Source organism: Cornus florida, unplaced genomic scaffold (assembly GCF_030987335.1).
Source record: "Cornus florida cultivar Cherokee Brave unplaced genomic scaffold, ASM3098733v1 CherokeeBrave_3.0.0_Hap2_Chr04, whole genome shotgun sequence".
Lineage (NCBI taxonomy): Eukaryota > Viridiplantae > Streptophyta > Magnoliopsida > Cornales > Cornaceae > Cornus > Cornus florida.
This window is the reverse complement of record NW_026775574.1, coordinates 6,777,258-6,803,551: the sequence shown is the minus strand read 5'-3', so window position 1 is coordinate 6,803,551 and position 26,294 is coordinate 6,777,258. Positions and strand designations below refer to the sequence as shown.

At 35.0% G+C, this 26,294-nt stretch overlaps 3 protein-coding genes and 1 pseudogene across 5 annotated transcripts; 2 read left to right on the top strand and 2 right to left on the bottom strand.

The window, feature by feature from the left end:
* The first annotated feature begins 578 nt into the window (after positions 1-578).
* Positions 579-3,856, top strand: LOC132302620 (homocysteine S-methyltransferase 1). Its single transcript, XM_059799529.1, has 7 exons — positions 579-829; positions 1,351-1,407; positions 2,186-2,391; positions 2,556-2,685; positions 2,920-3,123; positions 3,241-3,312; positions 3,462-3,856. The coding sequence occupies exons 1-7, from the start codon at positions 659-661 to the stop codon at positions 3,606-3,608; spliced, it is 987 nt and encodes a 328-aa protein (XP_059655512.1). The 5' UTR covers positions 579-658; the 3' UTR covers positions 3,609-3,856.
* Positions 3,857-4,578: 722 nt separating this feature from the next.
* On the bottom strand, positions 4,579-7,532 carry LOC132302621 (protein FLX-like 3). Of its 2 annotated transcripts, none has more exons than XM_059799530.1 (4): positions 7,455-7,532; positions 5,343-5,879; positions 5,046-5,191; positions 4,579-4,915 (listed from the first exon to the last, which is right to left on the bottom strand). In XM_059799530.1, exons 2-4 carry the CDS (start codon positions 5,867-5,869, stop codon positions 4,791-4,793), a joined length of 798 nt encoding a protein of 265 aa, XP_059655513.1. In that variant the 5' UTR covers positions 5,870-5,879; positions 7,455-7,532; the 3' UTR covers positions 4,579-4,790. The 2 variants fall into 2 exon arrangements, with proteins under 2 accessions (XP_059655513.1, XP_059655514.1); XM_059799531.1 differs by having other exon boundaries at positions 5,343-5,902; positions 7,455-7,497.
* An 11,735-nt stretch (positions 7,533-19,267) lies between these two features.
* On the top strand, positions 19,268-20,665 carry LOC132302617 (ribulose bisphosphate carboxylase small subunit, chloroplastic-like; annotated as a pseudogene).
* Positions 20,666-23,304: 2,639 nt separating this feature from the next.
* On the bottom strand, positions 23,305-26,063 carry LOC132302616 (uncharacterized). Of its 2 annotated transcripts, none has more exons than XM_059799528.1 (4): positions 25,689-26,063; positions 24,580-24,804; positions 24,416-24,479; positions 23,305-24,061 (listed from the first exon to the last, which is right to left on the bottom strand). In XM_059799528.1, exons 2-4 carry the CDS (start codon positions 24,723-24,725, stop codon positions 23,750-23,752), a joined length of 522 nt encoding a protein of 173 aa, XP_059655511.1. In that variant the 5' UTR covers positions 24,726-24,804; positions 25,689-26,063; the 3' UTR covers positions 23,305-23,749. The 2 variants fall into 2 exon arrangements, with proteins under 2 accessions (XP_059655511.1, XP_059655510.1); XM_059799527.1 differs by having other exon boundaries at positions 24,580-24,760; positions 25,689-26,062.
* Positions 26,064-26,294: the final 231 nt, after the last annotated feature.

Genomic DNA, 26,294 nt, shown 5'->3' with positions numbered 1-26,294 from the left:
ACACATACATACATATATGATTCTATAGGTGGAAGGTGGTGGTGTGTATGGTACTAGTGATGGTTGGTGGCGAGGCTATGGAGAGGAATGTGGAATGGTAGGGAAACGTTAGTGGGCAAAAGGGTCATTCCCTATTTTTTTAAAGATATTTTGATTATTTTTAATAACATAATAATAAGGGTAGAGGAGTAAATTCACCATAAAATCCAACATTGGAAGTCTTTGTCCCAAAAAAACAGAAAAAAGAAACAAAGTAAAGATTTAGTTGCAATTAGGTCGAACCTCGAGTGGAACTAATTGTAATTTACCCTTTATTTTATTCCTAAAATGTAAATATGTTTCTTTCAATAAATATATATGTATATATATATATATATATATAGAAACACAAAATACACGTCAAAAACTTTCCCAAAAAAAAAAGCAATACACGTCAAAAAGCGAAACGCGGACACGAAACCAAGTTCTTTTTATATTTTTGTGAATTTATTTTTAATTTAATTTGTAGGTAAAAAAGTCCTTTCCTTGGTCACCGGCGCTTTAAAGCTCATTAAAACAGCTAAACATGCTCTGTTTCTTATATCTATATATATTACCAGATGCTGTGTGAACTGTGAATACAGAGAGAGACGGAGTGTAGAGAGAGAAACAGAGAGATATGGGGATTGAAAAGGCGACGGCATTGTTGGAAGATCTGATAGAGAAGGCAGGTGGCTGCGCCGTCGTGGACGGGGGTTTCGCCACCCAACTCGAGAGACACGGTGCCGCCATTAACGACCCTCTTTGGAGCGCTCTTTGCTTGATCAAAGACCCTCATCTCATCAACCGGGTATCTCTTTCTCTCTCTCCTATGCCATACACCACATATATATATATATATATATATATATATATGTATGTTCTATATCAGAATCCGGATCCCATGACTTGATCCTGTGCCCGTGTAGATCGTTATTGCAACACATTATAACTTAGTGTCATAAGAAAAGAAAAAAAATTGTTAATGAGGAAAGTAGAATTGTTGCATAGGTGATAAAATCCGACATGGGATGAAATGACACATGATAGAATCAATCGGCGTCATAAGAAGAAAAAAAATTGTTAATGAGGAAGGTAAAATTGTTGCACTGTAATGACACAGAACCCGACACGGGATGAAATGACACATGCTAGAATCAATCGGACTTAACTGTCTTTTTCAAATTTAATGTTGAACTCCCTTTTAAAGAGTACAATTTTTTGGGCATGTATGTATTATTTTTGGGATAGCAATATAAATTTGACATATAATGCAATGATTTGTAATTTCAAGGCTTATGATTGTGTTCAAACTTTGGTATATATATATAGGTTCACTTGGAATATTTGGAGGCTGGTGCTCATATATTGGTAACTTCATCTTATCAGGTACGCACCTCTGTATTCTATAGCCTTCAATGTTATTAGGTTTTCTCTGTTTAATTTGTGTTAATAAGATTAGAATTGTTTTTATTTGATTGTTAAAATCTAGTTATGCTTCTTTATAGGTACATTTTTTCCAATATAATTGTTCTTTCATTGCACAAAACAAGCTTTTCTACAGATTTGGGAAAATGATCGGACACTGCAGTTGATCATTTCCACTTCTCTGGTGTATAGATATTGACTAGAAGAAAATAATGTCACCTGTTATTCAACCATGACATGTATCAAATAGGGAGACCGTCGTGTCACGATCCGCCCTGCTGTATAGATATTGTCCATTTTGCATATTGTTCGATATTGTTCGTGTCCACAATTTTCAAAATGCATCTACACAGTTAAGAGACATCCACACATATAAGTGCCAACAACCTTCTCCCAAACAATGCGGGACGTCACACATTCATGTGTGCACTGACAAATTTTCTTCACTTATCATTTGTAAAAGTGTTTTATTGCATTAATCAGTTTGTTAAACAAGAAATGCATTCATCACAAAGAAGTCCCTGATTCAGATTTCATCTTGATTCTTGCATCTTTTATCGGTCTTGATTCCTATATTGTACTTAGGATGATTAAAAAAACACACATGATTGAATGAGGATGGAGGGATATTGAAATTCGGGATTTTATTTTGCTGAAGCTAATTCCAAAAATCATATGTGCAATTTGGATTTTGAACTAAGCTACTTTTTTTTCACAATTTTATGTTTTTTGTTTCAAGGCTACTCTTCCGGGATTCCAGTCCAAGGGACTGTCCATCGAGGATGGGGAGTTGTTACTGAAAAAGAGTGTAATGTTGGCTGTGGAAGCCCGCGATAAGTTCTGGGATATCATGAAAAGAATTCCCCAACATAACTATCACCGTGCTTTGGTTGCAGCCTCCGTTGGGAGCTATGGAGCTTATCTTGCTGATGGTTCAGAATACAGGTCACCTGACAATTGCCTATTTCTTCACAAATTTTTTGTTCACAAACATAATCGATGGTCCAAAATCATTATGCTTTGAATAAATGTGTCTTACTCGTATGAATCTCTTTCGCATACTTGAAACATCTTAGTATAACAAATGCCTATATGTTTTTTGTGTCCAGTGGTTGCTATGGTCCAGATGTGAGTTTGGATAAGCTGAAGGATTTTCATCGTCGCAGATTGCAAGTTCTTGTGGAAGCTGGTCCAGACATGCTGGCTTTTGAGACTATTCCGAATAAACTAGAAACTCTGGTATGTTCTTCCATTAACTTTGCTTTGTAGCCTTTTCCACATTATGAATAATTAGGCTAAATAGTCGAGCAGGATTCATATGACCGAGCAGACTCCATTAAGTACCTTAAAAAGAAAAAGGGACTCTATTCATGGAATTGTAAATCGATATGAACTGAACCAAAGCTTGTTTGAAAAATACGAGACAATCTTTGATACGATTTCTTTTATGCTTGTGTTGATATCAATTTGCAGGCCTGTGTTGAGTTGCTTGAAGAAGAAAATATTCAAATTCCGTCTTGGATCTGTTTCAGCTCCGTAGATGGCGAGAATGCACCATCCGGAGAGAGCTTCAAGGAGTGTCTCGGTGTAATTAATAAGAGTAGCAAAGTTGCTGCAGTCGGAATCAATTGTGCACCACCCCATTTTGTTCAGGGTCTCATCCAGAAATTTGGGGAGGTAATAACTTTTCGTTCTTTTATTTTACATGTTCTTTTAGGTTTCTTCTTCGTTTTCATAATAATGAATGGCATGCCATTTTAGTGATCTGAACTGCAAAATATTTTCTGCTTCCAGTTAACTGAGAAGGCAGTAATTGTCTATCCCAACAGCGGCGAGGTATGGGATGGCATAGCTAAAAGATGGCTGGTAAGTGCATCTATATTTGCAGTTTTATCAATAAAATTCACGAACGCTTTGTGAAGGAACTTTTAGGAAAGCCCTGTGTGTGTGTGTGTGTTTGTGTTGCGTGGGCACAAAATTTTGTGAGTTAACAAACTCCTCCTTTGAAATGGCAGCCATTGAAGTGTTTTGGAGATGACAAGTTTGCGTTGCTTGCTACAAGATGGCGCGATGCAGGTGCTAAGCTCATTGGTGGCTGTTGTCGAACCACGCCTTCCACCATCCGAGCCATTTCAAAGGCTTTAAAAGAGAAGTCATCCTGATTCATAGTTTCACAACAACTATGCATGCCTTACATTCCCAATCATAATTTATTGTTGTTTTTATTCAAATGAAATTCATTGAAAACTAGAAGTGTGTTACTAACTTAGTCCACCTTTTTTTTTTTGGCCACATTTTTTCATTCCAGAAATTTAGTGAACAGTTGAGGCAGGGCAACAAAATTTTGTTAGCTGACCAATTAAATTATTTTTGGTCGCAATTAATAGATGATTACACTGTTTACACATTACCTCCAGAACCACTTCCAAGCGACACCCTTCTTCTACTCGTTACCATTGACGGAAAAAATACAATGTCCACACCGAGCAAGAAAAGAATTTAGTGATGTTGAATTGTACCATACTTGAATGTGAATGTGAATGCGAATGTGAATGTGAATGAAGGTTCCAAAGGCCAAAAGCAAAACAATACTAGTTTCAGCCAGTGTGGAAAAAAGCCAGTTATCTTGGTAGTTCTCAAAGGCTTGCAAATTCTTCCACAAATGAAAAAGAGTTTTCCAAGAGGACATTGTGAGTTCCCTTCTGAATGATGAAATTAAAACTTGCAAGACTTCACTCTTTAAAAGCTTCTATAATTTCTAAGCAGTCAAGGTTGTGTTACATGGTCTCAATCTTGATAGAACGCAATCCACACCAACAAAAGTACATTCTTGCACTGCAGAAGGGTAAGTGGAATGTAAATGAAGCAAGCAGCCGTAATGCAGCTAAACTGTAGGCTAAGGAACGGCGTGCAAGGTAGAGCAAAGACGATTGAAACCAAATGAATGTACAAAAGATCCATGGCCGCCTTGGTGAGGTGGGTTGCAAACACAAACTACTAGGTCTGATGTTGCATTTTTAGGAGAACAAATGAAAAATATCCATAAATCAATCATACTTGAGTTTCACTTTGCGAACCTGTGCACTTTCCTGAGGCCATCACTGCCACAGAGTTGTATAATAACCACAAAAATGATAGAGAACTATAATGCATCTCCGTTTCCAACTAAAAAAGCTGAATGTTGGTTGAAGCCAGAAGGCCGAAAAGAAAATGTATTAAGCAAAGTAAAATGACAGCACTCTACCAATTATCCACAAGACAAGGAGAAACTATCTAGATACTGACACCGAGAAGAAAAAAAACCCAGACATGCAAACTCAACTGCACAGCATCTCCACGAGGGATCAACGTCGGGGAGGGCCACGCTTATCATAAGGTCCCCAAGCTCCACCACCATAGATATCACCAAATGCACCACCTGAATATCTCATTTCAGGGCTTCCATTCAACATTCCATAACCCCCAGGACCTATAAAAATTACCAGTGAGTCCTCAATGACCAAACTTATTTTCCAAAGGTTCAGAAGTTACAGACTACGGATAGTTCTGGCTTTCGAGGAATAATACAAAATTGCGTGTGTAAGAGAGAGAGATTTTACCAAGTCCACGTGCTCTCCTCTCTGCACCCATTTGCTCTGCTCTTAGCTTTTCTATTTCACGAGCCATGGAAATGAGGTTTTTCTCCATTGCTTGCTTTTGTTCCGTTTGCTCCTCATTTGCTTTCTTCTCATATTCATAAGCTCTCCTACAAAAAGTAAGCACGGTGAAATGTGTAATACTGGTCCCAGTGCGTGTAACACACTTCCTCAAAACATTAAGACTAATAAAACAGAATAACACAACCGATATAACTCGTTTACAGAAAATTCAGTAGATAACAATAACGAGCTTCAAACCTGGCTTCCAATAGCTCTTTGTGCATTCCATCAATATCAGTCCTCATAGCATTGAGTTGCTTGTTTTCAGATTGCAATTGAGTGATGTCCTTTGTAAGAGTTTGAACTTGGGCAGACAACTCCTGCCGTAAAGCATTCAATTTCTGAGTTTCTGCTCTTAACTGCATAACCTCTGCCCTCAAAGGCTCAGCAGCACGAAGCTCAGCTTCTAGCTTCAATCCTCTCTCAATCAACTCCCTTGCTTGTGCCTCTTTGTCAGCACGAAGTTTAGGAATTACCTGACCTAATCTGCGAATCTCATCTTTTGCAGCAGCCAGCTCCCTTTCAAGAATCACATTTTCATCAATCACATGCCTATTTTCAGCATGAAATCTCTGCATATCTCTATACTGGATCTCAAGTTCCTCCTCCAGAGCTGCAGGGTGAACAGAGAGGGGTCCAGGTCCTCGGTGTAAAACAGGTCGAGGGCCATCACGAAAACCATGGAAACCATCAGGCTGGCGAGGCATACGGTTTCTTCCTGCCATACTCAAGATCCTACAGAGATGATCGATAGTCACCTATAAGCAAAGAGGCAAGTTGAATATGGTCCTAGCTTCCTAGCCAGGCATTAATGACAAAAAGAAACTATGGTCTTCACCCAAGTAACAAATTGCTCAACAACATTGATAAATTTAAACAGAGAGACTTCCTTGCATTACATATTTCCATGCTTCTTACAACCACTAATGAAATTACATGAAAAACTGTAGGAAGGGCAATCAATTTCGAACCGGTCAAAATCATAATTTTGCAGGCCAATGGATGTCAGAGACACCAATTGATCTTAAGCATGCTTGCATTTTTTAAACTCAATCTCTGCAGTAGTGGGGACACATCACAGCTTCTTACTGTGTAAAGAAAACCTCAACCTCATTAGCAGCCACATCATCCACCGCGCAGCCCATCAAAATTTTATATATGTTTTCTTATGTTTCTGAAGTTGGTTGTACTTTTAAATTATAGAATTGTTAGACATGGATAACATGACCCATGGACCGCCTTTCATTCAAATTGTACTTCTGGTCTGGGTTCTAACATGTGAATTTAATGGTTTATATTGTGTTTCATAATTTTCATTTGTAGTTTCCAAATTTGGAGTTCAACTTGTAACAGAGTTGATATTACTCTGAGATCTATGAATAAAGATATAACGCTATTAATTCAATAGAGCATAGTTTTTCGAGAACTTTTCAGCATTTCTACTCTGTGTAGTGTGATTCAATGCGAACCTAGCTCTGGTGCCCAAGGAAGGCCATGAGTGACTCCAAATTTATTCTCCTATTTCTCTCTTCTTTATTATTAGTATTATTAAACTTTTCTTAAAAAAAAAAAAAATTTATGTTGAACTAATAAGCTTCAAAATCCCATAAATTAAACTCTTTCCACCCTTAAAAGAAATCACACTCCAAACTCTTAACACTCCGAGATTAACCCCAACTAGTAACCAAGTGCTATTAATTTGTACTTTTCACAATTTTAGAATAACCCCAAATTTGATTACCCCATTTTACTTGTTGCACGTTTACAAATTTTTTTTTTTTTTAATCCGATCATCCTAGCCACCAATTAACTGACTTCAATTAGTCTTAAAAAACTGATACACTACTTATAGCAAAACTAGCTCCATCAGGTTCATTTTACTGGTCGATGACACTATCTGGCAAAACACAAAGGATGGTTTCTACCCAATTTCCAGATGCCCCATTATGAACTGAACAACTTAAATTATATTAAATAAACAAACAAATAAATGAGAACAATATTCGATGTTCAAACCATTCTAAGTTCAAACCACTCATAACTAAACAAAACTCATCTTAGGAAGGTTCAGCTAAGTTTCGCAACCCATAATAACAATTGTCAAAGCTACAGTTATGCAAATAGCAATTTTGTCAAACAAATACCAAGAAAGATCAATGAACAATCACAACTGAATCCAACAAATTCTTAATCGGTGCAAACACAAATTGAGCTTTTCTACGCAATCTATACACATATATGTGAACATACATATATAGATATATTTATATATACATATATAAACATATAAATTGTGTATAAAGAAAGTACCAAATAGAGAGGAGCGATTCCGGAGAGAGTCTTCGATCTTCCCTCTTCTATCAGTACCTGACGAACCCTACTTTTACTTGCTCATTTTAATTGAGTCACTTTATCAAGACAAAAATGCCCTTGCTGTTTGCCTGAAATTCCTCTGTGAACAAAAGTTTTAGATGGGCGGGCCTGGGCATAATAGTATTTGCCGAACAAGTGTTGGGCTGTTTCTGTTGTGCCAACCTTTGGGCTTAGTCTGGTTTGTATGGGACTCTAATGGGGAATTAATTTGGGCCTAAAACCCATCTTTTGTAGTATAAATGTATCATTGACCTTAAATCTCACAATTGGGCCAACCACAACATGTTAAATGAAACTAAAAATGACGGGGGCCGGTTTGATCATCATCTTTTCACCTTTTATGGTTACAGAGCCATTATCTCTTATTTGTATTAAACACTTGCATTCTAAAAGTTCATAGTGTAAAAGATTATTTATTAATTGTGGCCCACATCACGTATAATGTTTATGTGCAGGGGCGGAGCCAATTAAGGCCTAGAGAGGGCACGAGCCCTCCCTCACTTTGCTCCAACCTACTATATATAGGTACATATTTTTGGTACATATATATACTTACATGGTAATTTTAAATAGTGCCTCCCCTCAAATTTTCAAATTTTTTTAATTTCCTTTTAGAAAGAAAAAAAAATTACATATATTCCTTCTTCAAATATACAATATATTTTTCCTTTTCTAATTTTTGTTTCCTTTTTCAAAAAAATTCTTTTTTCGCTTATGTATAATTATGTATTTTTCTATTTTTTTAAACTTATTTCTTTTTATCGATGACATTTGTGATTGTATTTATTTAAAATATTATTAATTAATTTTTTTATTCTTATATTTGTAACTATATTTTTTTTACGGTATTTATTTAGCATATTAATTTACAACTATTTTTTTTCTTATTTGTCTTTTTGATTTAAAAAAAAATTATATTGTCATATTTATTAAAAAAAAAAAATTTAACAAGTGCATTGTGCCCCCTCTGAACTAAAATCCTGACTCCTCTGCCCCTGTTTATGTGTGTCTTACATAGAGAATTCAATTGTCATGCTCAGAGTATCTTGAAAAGCTTGTCTCAATCTTTACGAAGTTTATTATCATGAATAAGTAAAAACGTTTGCGTTTTTACATATTCATAATACATAAATAAATAGTTACACGAATAATTCTATTCAACACTTTTATGTCGTATAGCAAAACAAGCATTACCTCCTTGAAATCCTTAATTACAACCCATCCCCTTGCCCACCAAGAGGACAAACTTATTAAATTATTTTTTTTTAATTCGATAAATCCAAAAGCTAGTTGGCTAGTTGGTTATCACTGTTTTATTTATTTCTTTTAGTAACACGTGGAGAATATTTATTGATGAGGATGGTTTTTCCCATTCATGTGTACATACACGCACTAAAAAAAAAAAAGTTTATTATTTCTAAAAATTTTGACATTAATCTGTATTTGTGATTATTGTCAAAGATCTTTAACTTTGACTTCTAAATATGTAATTAATATAAAAAAATATCAAAATTAACTCTTAAAAAAAAAAAATGAAAAAAATCTAAAACTCAATCCATGGACAAAACATTAACCACACAAAGGATAAAATATCCATAATCATAGATGTGATTTGTGGAATATAATAATTCGGAAAACATGTACATTGATGAGCCAAACAGTGGGGAAGATGAGGACAGGTTAGGGAGTCAATTGGATTCCGCATCCAAACGGCTAGCCGACGAAACAAACGGCTTAAAGAAATCACTCCCACGTTCGCAGCTTTTCAACCTCTTCCGCCGCATAATACGTGGCCCTTTCCCACATCGATTTCCCTCCTCTTTTTTTTATCCTCTCTCTCTCTAGCCCTTTCTCTCTCTAACAAATTTGAGTGTCCAAACACCGGAAAACGAGAAGCTAACACACTCCAAATCCACCATTAACAAATGCTTAATTGATGAAATGTCCAAAATACCCCTGAAAATTCCATTCTGTTTATACATGTAAATGTAATTGTAAACTATAAATAGGAAGGCGAATTCTTCCAAGCTTAATTTGACAAATAAGTTTGAGAAATCAATCTAAGAATCATCATACATAATATTAAAACAACTCACTAACTCTATTCAGTTGAAAAAAAAAAAAAATTTGAATGGAGAGAAGAATGGATGGATCAGACATCCCTAAGAAAGGGATTGTGTATTTCCTTCTTTTTGTTCCGTTTGATAGAAAAGAAAGGAATAAACTCATAATTTATTATATTCGTTAAAAGAGAATGAAAAATAAAGTTTTAATTATTTTTATCATTATATCCAATAATATTAATAATATTGAAATTTATAGATATAATACGTTTAAAACTTGTATATTTTATAATATTATTTAATTTAAAACTCCTATAATAGTTCACTTGTCTTGCCTCTTTTCTTTCGTTTATTTTTGGACAGACATATTTGTAAAGGGAAGTCATCCTTCCTCTGTCTCAATAAAAATTCTGAAGATTTCTGAAGACGAAAAAAAATAAGCGTGCCACACTTACGCCATTTTCTTAATCAAAGGCTTTCATTCGTCGTTCGAGATCAAGCCCCGCCAACCGTTGTTCAAATAAAGTTCAACCACCAGTTCAAGATCAGGTTTATGATACTCTTGTACCGATTTTTTAAAGAAATTTAAGAAAGATTCTAATTATAATAAAATCGAATACAGAAAATTATACTCTATTTTTTTATTATTTAATAAAATTATTATTTATAACATTTATTTATTTATTTATTTATTTTATATTACCGAACAAATAAAGGTCATCAAAAAATGAAAGAGGTGAGCGTGCACAAACGAGAACCAACTAAGCTAACGAACTCCAAATGATAATGAATAAATATAAAAATGACGAAATGCCTAGAATACCCCTGACAAAATCCTTTCCGTTTTCACTCGGTGGAAATTTGTAAATCTCCGTCTCCATGCACTTTTCCCGAAAATGCTATAAGACAAAGTATTCACTGGAAATGGTAATAAAATAGGAAAAACAATCCAAATTACACTGACGTTCTCGTTTAATTAGACTTTTTTTTTTACTGTTTATGGAATCACTGTCGTTGTTTAACTGTGAATGAATCTTTATGCAGATCCTCTCTTTCTATAGATATCTCTAGTTTATCATTAAATATTATTACTTAATATACATATGGTAACTGACAAGGCAATCGACATGACTATATATAGCTATATATATAACTATATATGTAAAACATTACTTGCGTTAACTATAGCTAGGGCGTTACTAATAATAACAACCGTCTTTACCCACATACAACAAGAAAAGTGGGTAAATTAAATTGTAAAAAATTAAAAAAATAAATAAATAAAGAATAAATTGATGATGACAACACTAGGACAATTTAGTTAGGTAATTCTACCTTACAAAGAATATAACCTCTTGGAAAGTAAGAAGTATATTTCCTAACCTCTTTAGGTTATTTGATTATTAGAGAGAGAGAGAGAGAGAGAGAGAGAGAGAGAGAGAGAGGTGTTTTCAAACTTATTGAACATCATATACACGCACGCACGCACGCACATTTATGTTGTGTTTTTTAAAACAAGTTAGGGACTTGTCACATAAAGTTTGTTTTACCAATAATACAGGGGCTTCTATTTTGTATAACTTCTCTTACACCCTTTAGTTTGAAAAGAAATAGAACTCTTCTAAGTTGAAATCCGATTCGGTCCGAAGAGGAAAGCATCTTGTAGTAGGCTTGTGCATGTATCCAAATGGCACCAATGTCGTTTTAGTATACATGCACGAAACATATCAAACTATGTAGAATCCCAGCACAAGGCTCCGTGTCTCCGCTCAAATGGTATTATTTTGATGCACAAAACTTTAAGAATCTCCTCAATCAAATTCAATTCAATGAATCTGATTACCAAACAATTTAAATTGTAGCTAGAAATGATCTTGAGTATACTAATCCCAAATTCTTTTTGCAACTCTAGATAACTATAAATATTTTTCACTTGTCTTTATGAAAGTATCAAAATTATTCTATTTATATATATCATCTTGTAAAAATCTTTTACACTAATAAAAAGAGGGAAATTTTCCTACTTGTCTAATATTACTAGCAAGAGACTTTAAAAACATTACGGTTGGCACATTAAACATTCATGTCGAAGTTTAAAAAAAAAAAAAAAATGATTTGAACATGACGCAGACAACAACATAGACATTTTGTAAGAGTACATTAAAAGGAAGAAAAATTATTTGGAATAATAAAGACACCCCTAATAGTTGTCCTTTTCTGAAAGGCCAGTAAGTCATTATCAATGCAAATTTTTTTGTGCAAAGACTCATCTCATCAGTCCAGTCGTACAACTCTACATTATTATACAGCTTTAATAATGGAGGCACCCCCTAACAAAATTATTATAGGGCTAAAATCATAATAACACCTTATTGTTTCAAATTCGTTATATAATCTTCTCAGTTATTAAAATATTTTTTAAAACTAATAAAAATTATTACTTGCTCCTTTTTTGTGACCAAATTATTAAGTTATTATAAAATGGTAATAATATCCTTAATAGTATATTAATATTTTATTAAACTAAAATTGTTAATTTTAAAGTGTGAAAAGGGTAAGTTTGTCATTACGAATTATAAGGTTATTTTGATTAGCAAAATGACGCAATTGTTGCCCGTAATTGTCATATGATACGATCTCATTATTTTTAGAAGGGAAACTAACGAGAAGAAATTAAGTAATATAATAGAATTTTTAAAACATCAAATGGTAATATTACAGGCAGATATATACAAATTTTCTTAGTTGAGGAAATTATATGACGAATTTAAAGATAATAGGGGTGTTTTGTGATTTTAGCCCATTAAAATATAAGAATTCCATAATTTGATCTTACCGACTTTGAACTTCGCAAACATAGTCAATCGTAGACATTAATTTAGATTGCATGATAACTCCTTTTTAAATAAAAATTTGAATGTTCACTCCAAGCGTGTGAGCATTTGCTTGAAATTTGATATATATATGTATATATATTTTTTGATTTAGAGTTCCATGCACCGAGAAAATACAAGACAAGCCTCTCGTGCATGTTACACAATCTATCTTTCAAAAATTGGATCACTACACTCTTTTTTGTACTGATATATATCACTGATATGGCATATAGATATATATTTGTCGTAGACTCAAAGAAAGAGGTTTGGTGTGACTTTTAGATAATTTCAAGTCCCTACGGCTTTGGCATTCATTTGGGTACAATATGCAACGTCACAGATACTACTATATATAATGAAAAATCACATGACTGTCACACCAGGGTCACAAGGGCTTGCATTATTTTGTAGGCCAATTAATGAAAGGTATGATCAGTCCATCAACACAATCAAACGGCTTAGATCATCTGACGAACCTCATCTACTGCAGCAAGAAACAATATATTTACAGAGAAAAAATCAAAGTACTAAAAAGCATACAAAGTTTCGAAGAAGAAATGACAGGTCATGGTCATCATCAGCAATCATAATTTAACCTTCTACATTAGAGTTGACTAAATTTTAGCAATTAAATTTGTTGGTTAACTACCAAATAATCAAGTACTGAAATCATCTGATATTTTCAATGTATATATGTAACTTCTTCTTTTCTCTTTTTGAAATTGAGTGAAATTATAAAACAGCCTAAAATTTGAAAATTTAATCCGTTTCGGAGGTTGGGAATTCAAATTCCGGTCCTAGGAATTACTCCAAAAAAAAATTTCAATAATTGGCCAGTACAATGATAAATTGCATGTTTTCATGAGAATAACTCCTATTGTACAACGGACGCATTCGAACCTATAATAAACACACCCTCGCATATATTACACACGTGATAATAAACAGCTACATGTACCTATTACTATCCCCTTATTTACTTTGATAATAGAAAATGGGGGTGTTGTGATTGTAATAACCGATATCCCTGAATACCCAATAACTTCTCCTCCAAGGGGTTAGACATTATACACAAGAAAGTTTATAATATTATGGGATTACGGTCTTTCAGCTGTTGGATTATTTATGAGGTAAGTCCTACCATCACATCCAACGGAGAGATTCGAAGGGAAGTGTATGGTATTCTAGAATTTTCTGATAAAATTAAAAACGAAATAATAATAATAACTAAAATGAAATAAAATAAAATTTTAATTAATGTGCTTATAATTGGAAATTTAAACTAGGTGACAAAATACAAAGGAGGACGTAGCAGAAATGAAAAATGGTTGATTTGACACTACATAAAGTAGAAAACAACAGTTACTCAAAGTGAACAAGCTTTTGATCTTCTAAGACACAGAGAGAATCAGGTAAATGCTGATCTGTGATATAGAAAAGATAAAAGGGTTTTTGCTTTCTGCAGTTAAAAGACATGAATCTAACTATTCTTCTTCTTCTTCATCAACAAAATATATTGTTGAATTTTCAAAGGATTTAAAAAAGAGAATAATAGGTACAGAGTGAGATTCAAGCAAAACTACAAAAACGTCTCATTGTAATCCCTATAAAAAACCAAAAGCTCAGCCTTCTGTACACATCATGATCATGATCGTCCATTTCTTGATCTTTCCATGCAAAACAAAGCAGTTTAAATTACCAAAATACCCACGGTTTACCCACCAAAATTACATAAACCATCAAAAACAACATCAAAAAGCATAATGAGAAAAACATGGGTATTTTGGGATATTAAAATTCCAACAAAAACTTCCAAAAACAAAAAATAATAATAATAATAATATAGAGAGATTTAGATGAAAATGAATCTACTTGTTGTGGAGTGGATCTGGACAACTGGGCACTCTTCGTTTAGTCTCTTCAAAACCACCATTTTCATGATTCGTGTTGTTGTTGTTGTTGTTGTTGTTGTTGAGATCAGAGACGACTCTTCCATTGAAATACTTATCATACAGCTCTTCACTTTTGCTGTTGTTGTTGTTGTTGGTCTCTCTCTCATTTGCACCTCTGTTTGGTGGATATTCCCGTATTGCCCCTACTCTGCTGCAATCACTCAACAACCATATGATGAACAGTCCCACCAGAGCAGAGTACACGATTCTCCTCCTGCCGCCGGCAAAAGACATCCCCGGAAAACCCACATAAAGTTTACCAAATCAGACTCCTTCCGGCGAGATTTCTAACAAGTTTTGAGCTTTCGAGCACACTATATATATATCTCTCTCTAGAGGCTCAGGTTCTAATAATTGACGGCTGTTTAATTTGAGTGTCTACAGGTATGTATGTATATGTAGAGAGAGAGTGTAGAGAGAGAAAGTCTCATGCAAGGATGGGTCCAGGTGATGAGAACGTAGCAGTGTTGGTAGTAATAGTATTACTATTTGATTTTTTGTTTTTTTGGGGGTATATGAGGATTTAATAATATATGGGGCTCCATTTAAAATTAAATTACTGTAGTGCCATTACCTGCGGAGCATGGCGTTTCTGTGTTGAAACTTGAATTTTGCTGAATGTCGGTGTAATAATTCTGGCCAAGTCAACAACGCGCCTTTAGGGCTTGTGAGCTTCACAGTCCAATAATAGGTCACATATAAGATTACTTTGACTCGTATTGTGCTGTGTAGATCAAGCGTTGATGATTTGCGTGGGATTGTGATACGAAAACATTATATTAAAATCGAGTCATACGTTGATAAAAACATGAGATGGTTTGCGTGGGATTGTGATACGAAAACATTATATTAAAATTGGGTAATACGTTGATAAAAACATGAGATGGTCGAGGAATAGGTGGCCGGGAATCTCGCTACGGTGTTGAGGAATTTTGTATAATACTCTATATAGTACGTAGTGTGTGTGTAAATATATATATATATATAATTATGTATAGACACCATTTAAATTGTAATGTATTATCTATTATGTATGTAACAGAGAAATTTGATCAAACCGTGTCCGTACGATCCCCTTTTGATGCCAATCTTGTGAACCTCTTTGAAATGCCAATGGTCTCTCCACGTTGTAATTTTCTAGTTTCCAGTGCGTGAAGCTCTATGTTAAATGATAGCTGGATGTTGACTTGCTTGTTATTTTGAACTATATATATATATATATATATATATTTCCTATACAAGAGATAATTTCATTCATCTCTAATGTGTAATTACAAAAAATTTCATCTCTAATGTGTAATTACAAAAATTTTGTTCGGTTGGTCTCAAGTGTATATATATATATATATCAACTTGGAAAAGTATATATAATTCAAGAATAATTTTTAAAAAATCAGTTATATATATTTTATTCTCTTAGGGTGGGCCATAATAATGTATTAAGAAGTGTGAAGAGATAAATAAATAGGTACTGGAGACAGAGAGAATCAACAGAAACAGAAAGCCTAGTTCTCAACAATGATGGCCTTTGAGAAATTGACTTCCCTTTTAGGTTGATTCATTTTCCTTTAGAAAATATAAGAAATACCAAGAAATTAACACATGTTGTATATAAATATATACATATATATAATATATATGTGTGTGTGGAGCTCAATAGCCTTTTACAAGCATTCCCTTTTAGTTATTACACCATAACATAAACTATTGATCTTGGACCATTTTAATAACCAATGAATGGTAATGGAATGAGTAGAGATTGCCTGAATTGGCCTTAGTCAAAACTTTATTGGTCTGATTTGGAAAATTTGTAGTATTCAATTTATTTGCAATCACTAGTCACCCAATATTCTACATTTGGCTTTTTTTTATATTCTTTATTAGATGGAAGACTAGGTATATGCTTGCCTTTTTAGAGATGTTTGGAGAGAGAGGGTAGGGTTTAATTCTTGAATGATTTGATGATGTGAGCAAGTGAGAATATCTTGTTTGATTTTAGGATAATTAAGTTTGGATAGATCGGTTATTTTGTATTATTGTAGTGTTTGATTATTTAATTTAGTGTTGTGCTTAATGCTGCATGGATTTAGCGTTTATTTAATTAGGCACGTTTAGTTCCACGGAATTGGCTTAGCGGATGAATTTTTGAGTTCTGGTGTCTCATGAAATATCAGATCTTATGTTCGAATGTAAATAATTTTAATGAAAACATCACTTATCACTGAATGCTGAATGCTCAGTGGATACAACCTTTCCTCTCTCGACAATGACATCTTTTTTCTTTTTCTTTTTTACGACTTTCATCAAATATAAAATGCCCTACTAAATTCCATTTTCGAATGTAATTTTTTCTTTTTTTCTTTCTTTTCTTTATGAAGTTGCACGGTCAAAAAATGAAAAGGACGTCTTGGTCTATAATACCTTTAAAATTAGGCATAGTTTATAATATTTTTTGGTTTAAAAATATCTTAAATTTCACCTCATATCTCCATTTTGCACCATCCCAATGACCTAATCAATTATCAATTTTTTTTAATCTCCTCAAATAAAATACAAGGACTAATTATTTTACCTACTTTTGGATCTCTGTCTGATTTACCCTGTGTGAACTTTACATAAGTCAGCAGAAAAAAGGACCACCAAGTCTTAAAACAATGAAGTAAATTGGCTTAGTTCAATAATGAACAAATAAAGAACTCCTATCTTTAGTGTGTGTGTGTGTGACACTGTGTGTCTCTCTCTGTATATATATAGACATATATATTTATTGGAATTAATGGGGCTTGCCCAATTTCTTCACAAGTGGGTACGACCAATGTTGAGGGGATCAGTACGACCATGTGGATTAACCAAAAAAAAACCACATACCCGTTAAACCACTGTTGATTTGGTAATTCTCACCAAGTCTGAGGGTAATACCGTAATATTATGGAAAAGTATCAAGCAAAGTCATTTTGTTCAAATTTAAAACTAGAAACGCGTGGACCTCACGTGACAATGTATACGAGCACACACCCTTTTTAAAATTTGAGCTTACAATAGAGTTTTATATATATATATATATATATATATATATATTATTAGTTGTTACTGCCCAAACTTCAAACAGTTTTTTTTTTTTTATAGTCGTATTTGTGTGAAGAAGGGGTGAAAAGAAAGGTTGGTTTTGTTTGGGTGTGTGTCCCTGAAAAAGAAAAGTGACCAAAACACAGTCTCGAAAAGCCTTATCATATCTGATCTTCTGGATACAATAAAGTTGAAAACACTTTATGATTCTACCTTGAATTTGTTTTCCTCTCGGTGTCTCTACTATTCTATTTTGCCCTTTTCTACCACCCACATTAAACCCCTCTTGTGTCCTTTACTTCACTGTTTGCCCTTTTCTACTTGGCCTTATTTCACACACACACACACTCTGTGTCTTTCTCTTTAGCCATAGGACAAGCTTGGGCTGACTACTTAGGCATATAGGGTTGGTCAACCCATCTTAGGGTGGGGTTATAGGACTTTGTTTAGTTGAGGCCTCACTGGTCTGGTACAGCCCAATTCAAAGCCTAATCTACAAAAGTAAAGTAGTACTACCATACATATATAGACTTTACCCAAATGCATAGTACAGAGTACCGAGGACTGCCTGCTTGATTTGTTGGTTGAAAGATACTGACATTGATTTTGGGAGAAAAAGACTTCCTACTTTTTTTTATTTCAAAACTCTATCAAATTCGACCAACCAATCCCATGGAATTTGGCAAAAATCAAGAGCTTGATTGATACGAGTGCGGTAGCTGCAGCGTGTTTTAGAGATTTTCAACGCGCTTAAATCATGTTTCAACATATTTAGCTTAGACTTTAATAAATTTTTAAGGCACGAAATAATGTCTTGAAACACATTACATTTACAAGACTCAAACCTTGCTAATTGTCTATGGATGAACCTTCAAATTACAATGTAAGCCAAACCTGATCCACCTCCAGGAATTTTTAGATTTCAATCCCTGTTATCTTGAGTCTATCATTGCCTCCATTTTGCGCAAATAATGTCAAAAATTAGGTTTATAATCAACTTGTTAACATCAAAGCTCTGTGTTAACAAAGATCACACTAGGTAAATTTTTTTTTTTTTTTTTTTTAATGCCTATACACAGCAGACCAGTGTATCATTGATATACATATATTTGACCCCAATTTCTACACAATTGACCTACCTGCAAACAAATTTACAGCACTGATTATGCTTAAGCATGGGTTCAAAATCAAAAATAGTTTATTCATAGAAAGATAAGATTGTATACTTGACCGTTTTCAAACTCTTTAATAACAGAAATCTCGAGCACTTGACTAGCCATTGTAATGGAAATGAATAACATGAGAAGATTTGTGTAATAATAGAAATCTCAAGCACTAGCCTTTGTAATGGGAATGATTTGTGTAATATGGGAATGATTTGTGTAATAAGAGAAATCTCGAGCACTAGCCTTTGCAATGGAGAGGGATAACATGAAAAGATTTGACAAGGAATAAGCCATAAACCCTCACATATTCAAGTCCTCATTCCTCAGATGTGATAAGATAATGGGTTGTTGCCACGTGTCAGCCCCACTGGGTTGATTAATGATAAGGCTGCTAATCCAAATTACATCACTCTGTGGACACAGAATTGCAATGCCACCCTCCCTACGATCCTGTGGCCAAAGCGAATTCAAAATTCCTAGATGAATTTGGACCAATGGATTGAAGTATACGTCAAAAAAGTGTTAAAAATCGATCAGAAATTTGTTACTATATATTTGAATGAAGCAACAGAGCCAGGTCACTTGAACACACAAAACTCCTGTGGTGTAACAAAAAAAAGAAGAGACATGGCTTCTTCCATGATCTCATCTGCTGCAGTTACATCTGTTAACAATGCCATCCTGGCTCAGGCCACCATGGTTGCACCGTTCACCGGCCTCAAGTCGATCTCTACATTCCAATTAACGCGTAAGCTTGACATTGACATTACGTCTGTAGCCAACAATGGTGGTAGAGTTCAGTATCAACATAACCTTGAAAATGAGGACCATTTTTGTATCATATGATAAAAACACAAATTAAGTTAGTAATGTCTATGGCTAAGTGCAGGTGTGGCCACCGGTGGGAAAGAAGAAGTTCGAGACTCTCTCTTACCTTTCACCTCTCTCCCCTGAATCATTGGCTAAGGAAGTTGACTATCTTCTTCGCTTGGGGTTGATTCCTTGCTTGGAATTTGAATTGGAGGTTAAATCCTAAATCTATCTAATTATGGCCTATATGTTTATTAACTTTAATACTACAAACAACAATCATATTTTGTGTCGACTCTAATTAGTACTTAAATAGTATGTCCAACAACGAACTCTTGTCAGTATTAGATAACAATAGTCTCTCTCCTTCTAAAGTGTTCCCGTCAGTTGATAACAAAAACCGAACGACAAATATATCTTTTCCATAAATTCTACTAATGCACATAAAAGTTTTTTTTTTTTTTCGAAAAACCGAAGTATCTGAGGCTTCGCCCCGACTAATCCCCGAGGACCCGTGTAAGGCGACCCTCCCACACAGACCGAGTTAAACTCGAATTATATCCGTAGTCATGGCCCCAAGGAATTGCTCGCACCTAAGGGGAATCGAACCTGATATCTGAAGCTTAATGAGCTCTAAGCCCCAAACCTTTTTCATTAGGCCAACCCCTCGGGATTACATAAAAGCTTTGTGTATACACATTTACAACATTCATTATCTGTGTCCTAATATATAGTTCTGATCAATAGAGCTTAAATTACTTGTTCAAAAACTAGAAGCTGATATAAGATGAACTAAAACTAAGAATGGCTTAGAAACTGAGCTAAGTGGTACAAATGATCATACAAAACTTTTAGTACAGAAATAATACTCTGCTCAGATGAAGAGTGAAACCCTGCCAATCCATCTATACATTGTAATATAATACACACACAGTCTACACATATAAGCTGACAATTAATTATAGGTTTTTTGGGTGTGTGTAGCATCCATTTGTGTACCGTGTGAACCACAGATCCCCTGATTACTATGACGGCCGGTACTGGACCATGTGGAAGCTACCCATGTTCGGGTGCACCGATTCACTGCAGGTATTGAAGGAGCTGGAGGAGGCCAAGAAGGAGTACCCAAATGCATTCGTTCGGATTATCGGATTCGACAACAAGCGCCAGGTGCAGTGAATCAGTTTCATTGCCTACAAGCCTCCTGGCTTCTAAATTTGATCACTAAACCATAGATCATATATGTTGGTCATCATTTCAACTTTCATTAGGTTGATTTATCTTTTGTCCCTCAATATTTTGTAGGTTTTTGGGCATCAATTTGCTACATGTTTGTTTTTTTTATTAAATGTCCAATGGAGCAAAATGTGAACTGAATGAAATAAAGATTGATGTTTTGCTGGTGATGAACATGAAAAGCAGCATCAGCTTAGTATAATCATATATATTCATGTTAAAACAAGGTTAGTACAGTGTTGTCACACTTATGCAGCCTTACCTTCTGCAGTGCATGAGTCTCCCGCCAAATCATATATTCAAATGAGACATAATATACAGACCGACTACTGAGACCTATTTGTCAAAATTGGAACCATGTCCAAGTGTTAGTTAATAGAAGAATTAATTGTTTCGAAGGTATAGCATAAATTTATACTTAAACGTTCATTTGTAAATTGTAAAATAAGATCATCCCAAAAAACATCACCATACTATGTATCATATAAGCTTTAACATTAAACTCTGTCCCAAGACAGAACATAACTTACATTTACAAAACATGAAAATATCAAGTGCAAAACTCACTCTCTCTTTCTCATGGATTAGGGACTTCCTTGATGCCTTTCAAGTTCCAAATATCACCACCATCCCAAACATCATCATACATTTTATCAATGTAAGTTTCATCCTTAAAATCAATTCCCCAAAATGGGCACCAAAGTGATCCCCATGACATTTGCTCATCCACCACCACACTACTCCACAACCCCGGCCGCCACTCATCCCAATCCATCAACATCTCCGCCGCCGCCGCCGCCACATCCCTCTGCTCCTCCTCCACCGCCACCACCACCTTCCCCACCTCCTCTTTTTCCTTCCCAACCTCCTTCTTCACCTTCATCTTACTCTTTGCCGTTGCCTTTCCATTCCCCACAACAATTCTCTCCCTCTTCTTCATCTCTCTCCTATGCCACTTTCTGTCACTTTCTTGGTAAAATTGTTGAACTTGTAATTTGGTATTTAAAGGGAGTGAGAGTGAGACGGTGGTTTTGGAAGGTGGTGTGTTGAAGGTGATGAGAACAATTGCTGGTTTCCAAAGGTCACGTGACAGTGCCTTGTCCCTATTGCTTAACTTAAAGCCATTTAAAGGCATATTGACAAAATCTTGTATCCATTTGCGGCTTCGGTTCAGTAATATTATTGTAATATTGACTTGGATTATGGTAATTTGGACCATGAAAAAGTTTGGAGCACTATTCAATGAACACTTTTTGGTGGATCAAATCACAGGGCGGTGCAGGAAATATTCCCAAGATCCAATAGGATAATGCAGACTGGTTGAAAGATGAGTGTTGGTGGAGAGTAGAATTGATATGCGGAAGTAAAATATTTGAGCCGCCTTCATATAGACACTGCTCTGATTGACTCATCAGTATGACCACTGCCTAGATAGGGGCAAAAACTTTGGGCACCTCTACCCACTGATACCATTACAAAAGGAAGGGGGATAGGGCCATCAGAGTCGTCTGTGCCCGCACGTGGTGTGCAAACGCCTGCTCGCGTTATGCACGGACGATTTTGTGCATCAGGTACACCGAATATCTGATTAAGTGATGTACATCAGGGCACAGCGAGTTTGAAGGGACGACGTGGCGTGCTCGTGTCTTAAATATTCTCTCTACCCACAAATAGCATTACAAACTAGAGGAAGTGGGCTCGTCGTACGGTTTGGGAACAATGCCAAGGGCATGAGATATTCGGTACGTGAGGTGTGTGATGTTGTTGATATACGGTCAATAGAAAAAAAAGCATTCTATGAAACATTCTATGAAATTAGTTTCACCTTAAAAATTATTCTCAATCACCGGACAAACCAATGACTTGGATTAGTTTCACTTAATCTTAAAAATTATTCTCAATTATCGGACATATCAATGACTTGGTATGCCAAGTGCACCCAGTATCTAATCCGAAGGCACGTTGAATGTAAAGGAGTCCACCGTAACTTAAAATCTTATATATATAAATCTCGACCAAAAAAAATTGTTACATTATGCCCATGAAATTTAACTGACAAATTTGAACTCATACTCAATACACTGGATGCAAATCAGACTCAGAAACAGTACTACTAATTTATTTTCAGAATTTTCAAAGCCAGTGTGAAGAGTGTTCACCAAGAGAGGAGTAATTTGATTAGAACCTGATATGCACGAGAGATTTTTTCTTTTTTACATTATTAATTAATTTCATTAATACATTATCTTGGAAGAAAAAATAAACTTGTGAATATTTTAATAATTATGTGATCCAGACTTCATATCATGACACGATTTTTTGAACTTTCTGGAAGCTACTAGTTTCCATACATATACGGACGATATAGAAAGCCCATTTTGTCCTTGATAATTTGTAGAACTCCGAACAAGTACATTAAAAGGGAACAAAGCAAACCTAACCGAGGATCAAATGGAATTCCTGGCCCATTAGCCCAAATCCCCTCCAATTTTCAATCAAAGAACCCAGTTTTGAAGAGCAAAGTTTAGGCAATTTTTTTGTCCACCCTCTTTTGGGAGGCCCATAACCAAACAGAAGAAACTGAAACACACACAGTATACAATAGCACAAAGCAAAAATAACAAAGAACGTTCAGTCCATAAATAAACCACCATATTTACAATACAAGTGACCTCCGAAACGACTCAATACAGACTTCGATTTTTACAGAAACTCTTCGAGAATGGCTGCCAACTAAAATTTCAGACTTACAGAAGACCCCCCAATACCGGAAGTAAATTTTAAAAATTCCCCTACTCTCATACTTACATGACAGAGAGGGTTCTCCTCAAGACCTCTGCATAACTTAAAACCTAAAAACCACCCTTTTATTTTGGTTAAGGACTACTCTTTACTTACAGACACTATACATACATGATAATGACCCTTTGAACATATTTACACTAGCAAAGGACCCTTCTCTCTCGAAAATGTTTAAATTTCTTCTCCGGATCAAATTTGGTGTAACTCGTCGTATTAGAATTCAGTTTCCTATGTACTCTTCAGTATCGGTGGGGGTTCGATCTAAGCCAGAGCAGGGATGCTGCAATTTCGCCTATCCCTGTCGAGACAATCGAACCCCTCAACTCTCACAGCTGGCTTGTTCCCAAAATTTGCCCGGACGCATCCGCCTTTCCTGGCGGCGGACGAAGACGGGGATGAGGACGACATACCAGAGGGAACCGGGATTGAGCGAGGCGAGACCGGGGTGACCTTTTCATCCCCAAATCGAGCATCTTGAATTAATGGGTTAGAAACTCTGCTCGGCGGCGACCCACAAAAAAACGGGGGCGACGAGGCTGCTTGTGTCACATTTTGTTCGGCACCATAACCACCCTGAAAGTAACAGAATTGATAACAAGAGAAATTAGAAAATATCTATAGACAAAATCAGATCATCAATCAATTTTTCTTCAATACATTACCCAAACCACCCAAGTTTAACATAAGCCATAGAGTACACCATCAATCATCTGAGTCATCATAGTTGACAATAACCTTTCTCAATGGTCCTCAAATTTCATTTAATCTCTAGAAAAATCCAAATTGCAATATTTTGTTTCGGTTGCTGGAAGTTTTCAGAATACTACTACTAAAGATATTCAGGACTAGTTCAAACTCAATTTTCAAACAACTAACTATGAAACAAACAATTCGCTAGAAAACTAAACCAAACATTAAAATTGTTACCTTAGCGAAGATGATATCCAAAAGATCAGTCCCTGCTTTTGAGTCACAGAGATCCGTCTGATAGCTGCAACCGAAGCAAAAATCAGTTAAAAATTATCTCTTCTACAGAAATCTACAAAAACATCAACAAATAAAATTGGTATATACTTCGACAAGAATTATACCTCATATGCCATCTCAAAGGTCTGTTGAAATCATTCATCGCTGTGTTGAGGAGACCGAGACGGCGAGGTTTCGGACAAACAACAGAGCCCACCATCATCCCTTCACAGTCCACAAAGGCGTTCTGTTGGATCGCACAGTGATTCATCTTCCTCTTCTGATATATATATCTTTATACAACGCCTAATAGTAACAAAACACTTTCAGACAAATACTTCAAGACAACCCTATAGATCCGAGAAAAACGAGAAAACAGACCAATTAAAAAAAACAAATTGAAATTTGAATCTGACAGATCTCGAACGCATAGGGATAATTTCAACTGTTAAAATCCAGATCTGGTCAAACTACCAATAAAAAATAAAGCCTAAAAAATTTCCAGCCGACCTTCTTGACTCGTTCCCAACACAAGCCTATTATGCATCTAAAATCAAAATTAAACTTTGAATTTATAGAACGAAACAGATCTATCATAAAAAAAAACAAGAGCTTTTTAGCCAAATAGCAACTATTTAGTCTATTTATACTTAGATATATGCAGATCTAGTAATAATCGCAGAAGATATATTTATAATTACTAAAAAAACAAAGAATTTAAAGATAATTTATTAACAATTTAAAAAATCAACGAACTTTTTAAAAAAATTCACACATCTCATACAAGTATATCATATCAACAGCAACAACAAAAAAAAAAATTTGGTTGGAAACTTCGAAATTGAAAAAAAAAAAAAATTTAATTTTAAAAATTTTCGCAGATCTATATTACTCATGAAAAATATATCATTTTGATCAGAAGATAAAAATAAGAAACACAAGAAACTGATGTTAGTTAAAAAAAAAAAAAATCTAAAATTAACTTAATTTTGATAGCATAGCGGCATAGAAAAAGCTTATGCCTGTTAAGCACAACGAATTTCATAAATTGAAGTAAACATCTAGTAGAGGAAGAAATTAGTTAAGATTTGAATTAGAATTGTGAGAAATTGTTGAAGATCGAAGCTTCAACAAAGAAGAAAAAATACGTGCAAATCTACAAGCATACGAAGTATGTGTGCGTGACTGTGTGCGTGACTGTGTGAGAGAGAGAGAGAGAGAGAGGAGATAATACCTGAGAGAGCTGTGCAGATCAGTATAGCTCCTCTCCAGCCGAACAAGGATTCAAATAAGAACCGAGAAATTAATAGAAAAAACAAAACAAGTATACAAAAAAAAAAAGGAAAGGTGGGATGAGATGAGTGTTATTATAGAGAGAGAGGAATCAGAAAAAGAAAAGAATATAAGAGAGAGAAAGAGGAAGAGACCGATGTGGAAAGATGTTAGCTGTTGGGCAAATCAGGAGAGAGAAAGAGATAGAGTTTTTAGAGAGAGAAGGAGGAAGGTGTGTGGGAGGCAAGACCTGCAAGGCTGCAGAAACTGCATTTATTTTTTTTAATTAATTTTTTAATCCAACACGCTGGCGGTGCTCCCGCGAGAAATCTCATCGGTTTTTGCACCCACTTCAAAACTATATATTAAAATATTTAAAAAATCTCCCCCAAAAATATCAACTTAACAACAACCAAGCCCTTACTCCTTTTTGCTGGTGTATGTTAAACTCTTACTCGCTTTCGGACGTCGACACGTGGACGCTTTTCTTCAAATTCTTGTTAGGTCCGCAAAGTCCTACTCTTAACACTAACCAAAGTAATTAACAAGTCTCTACTATTTACCCCCT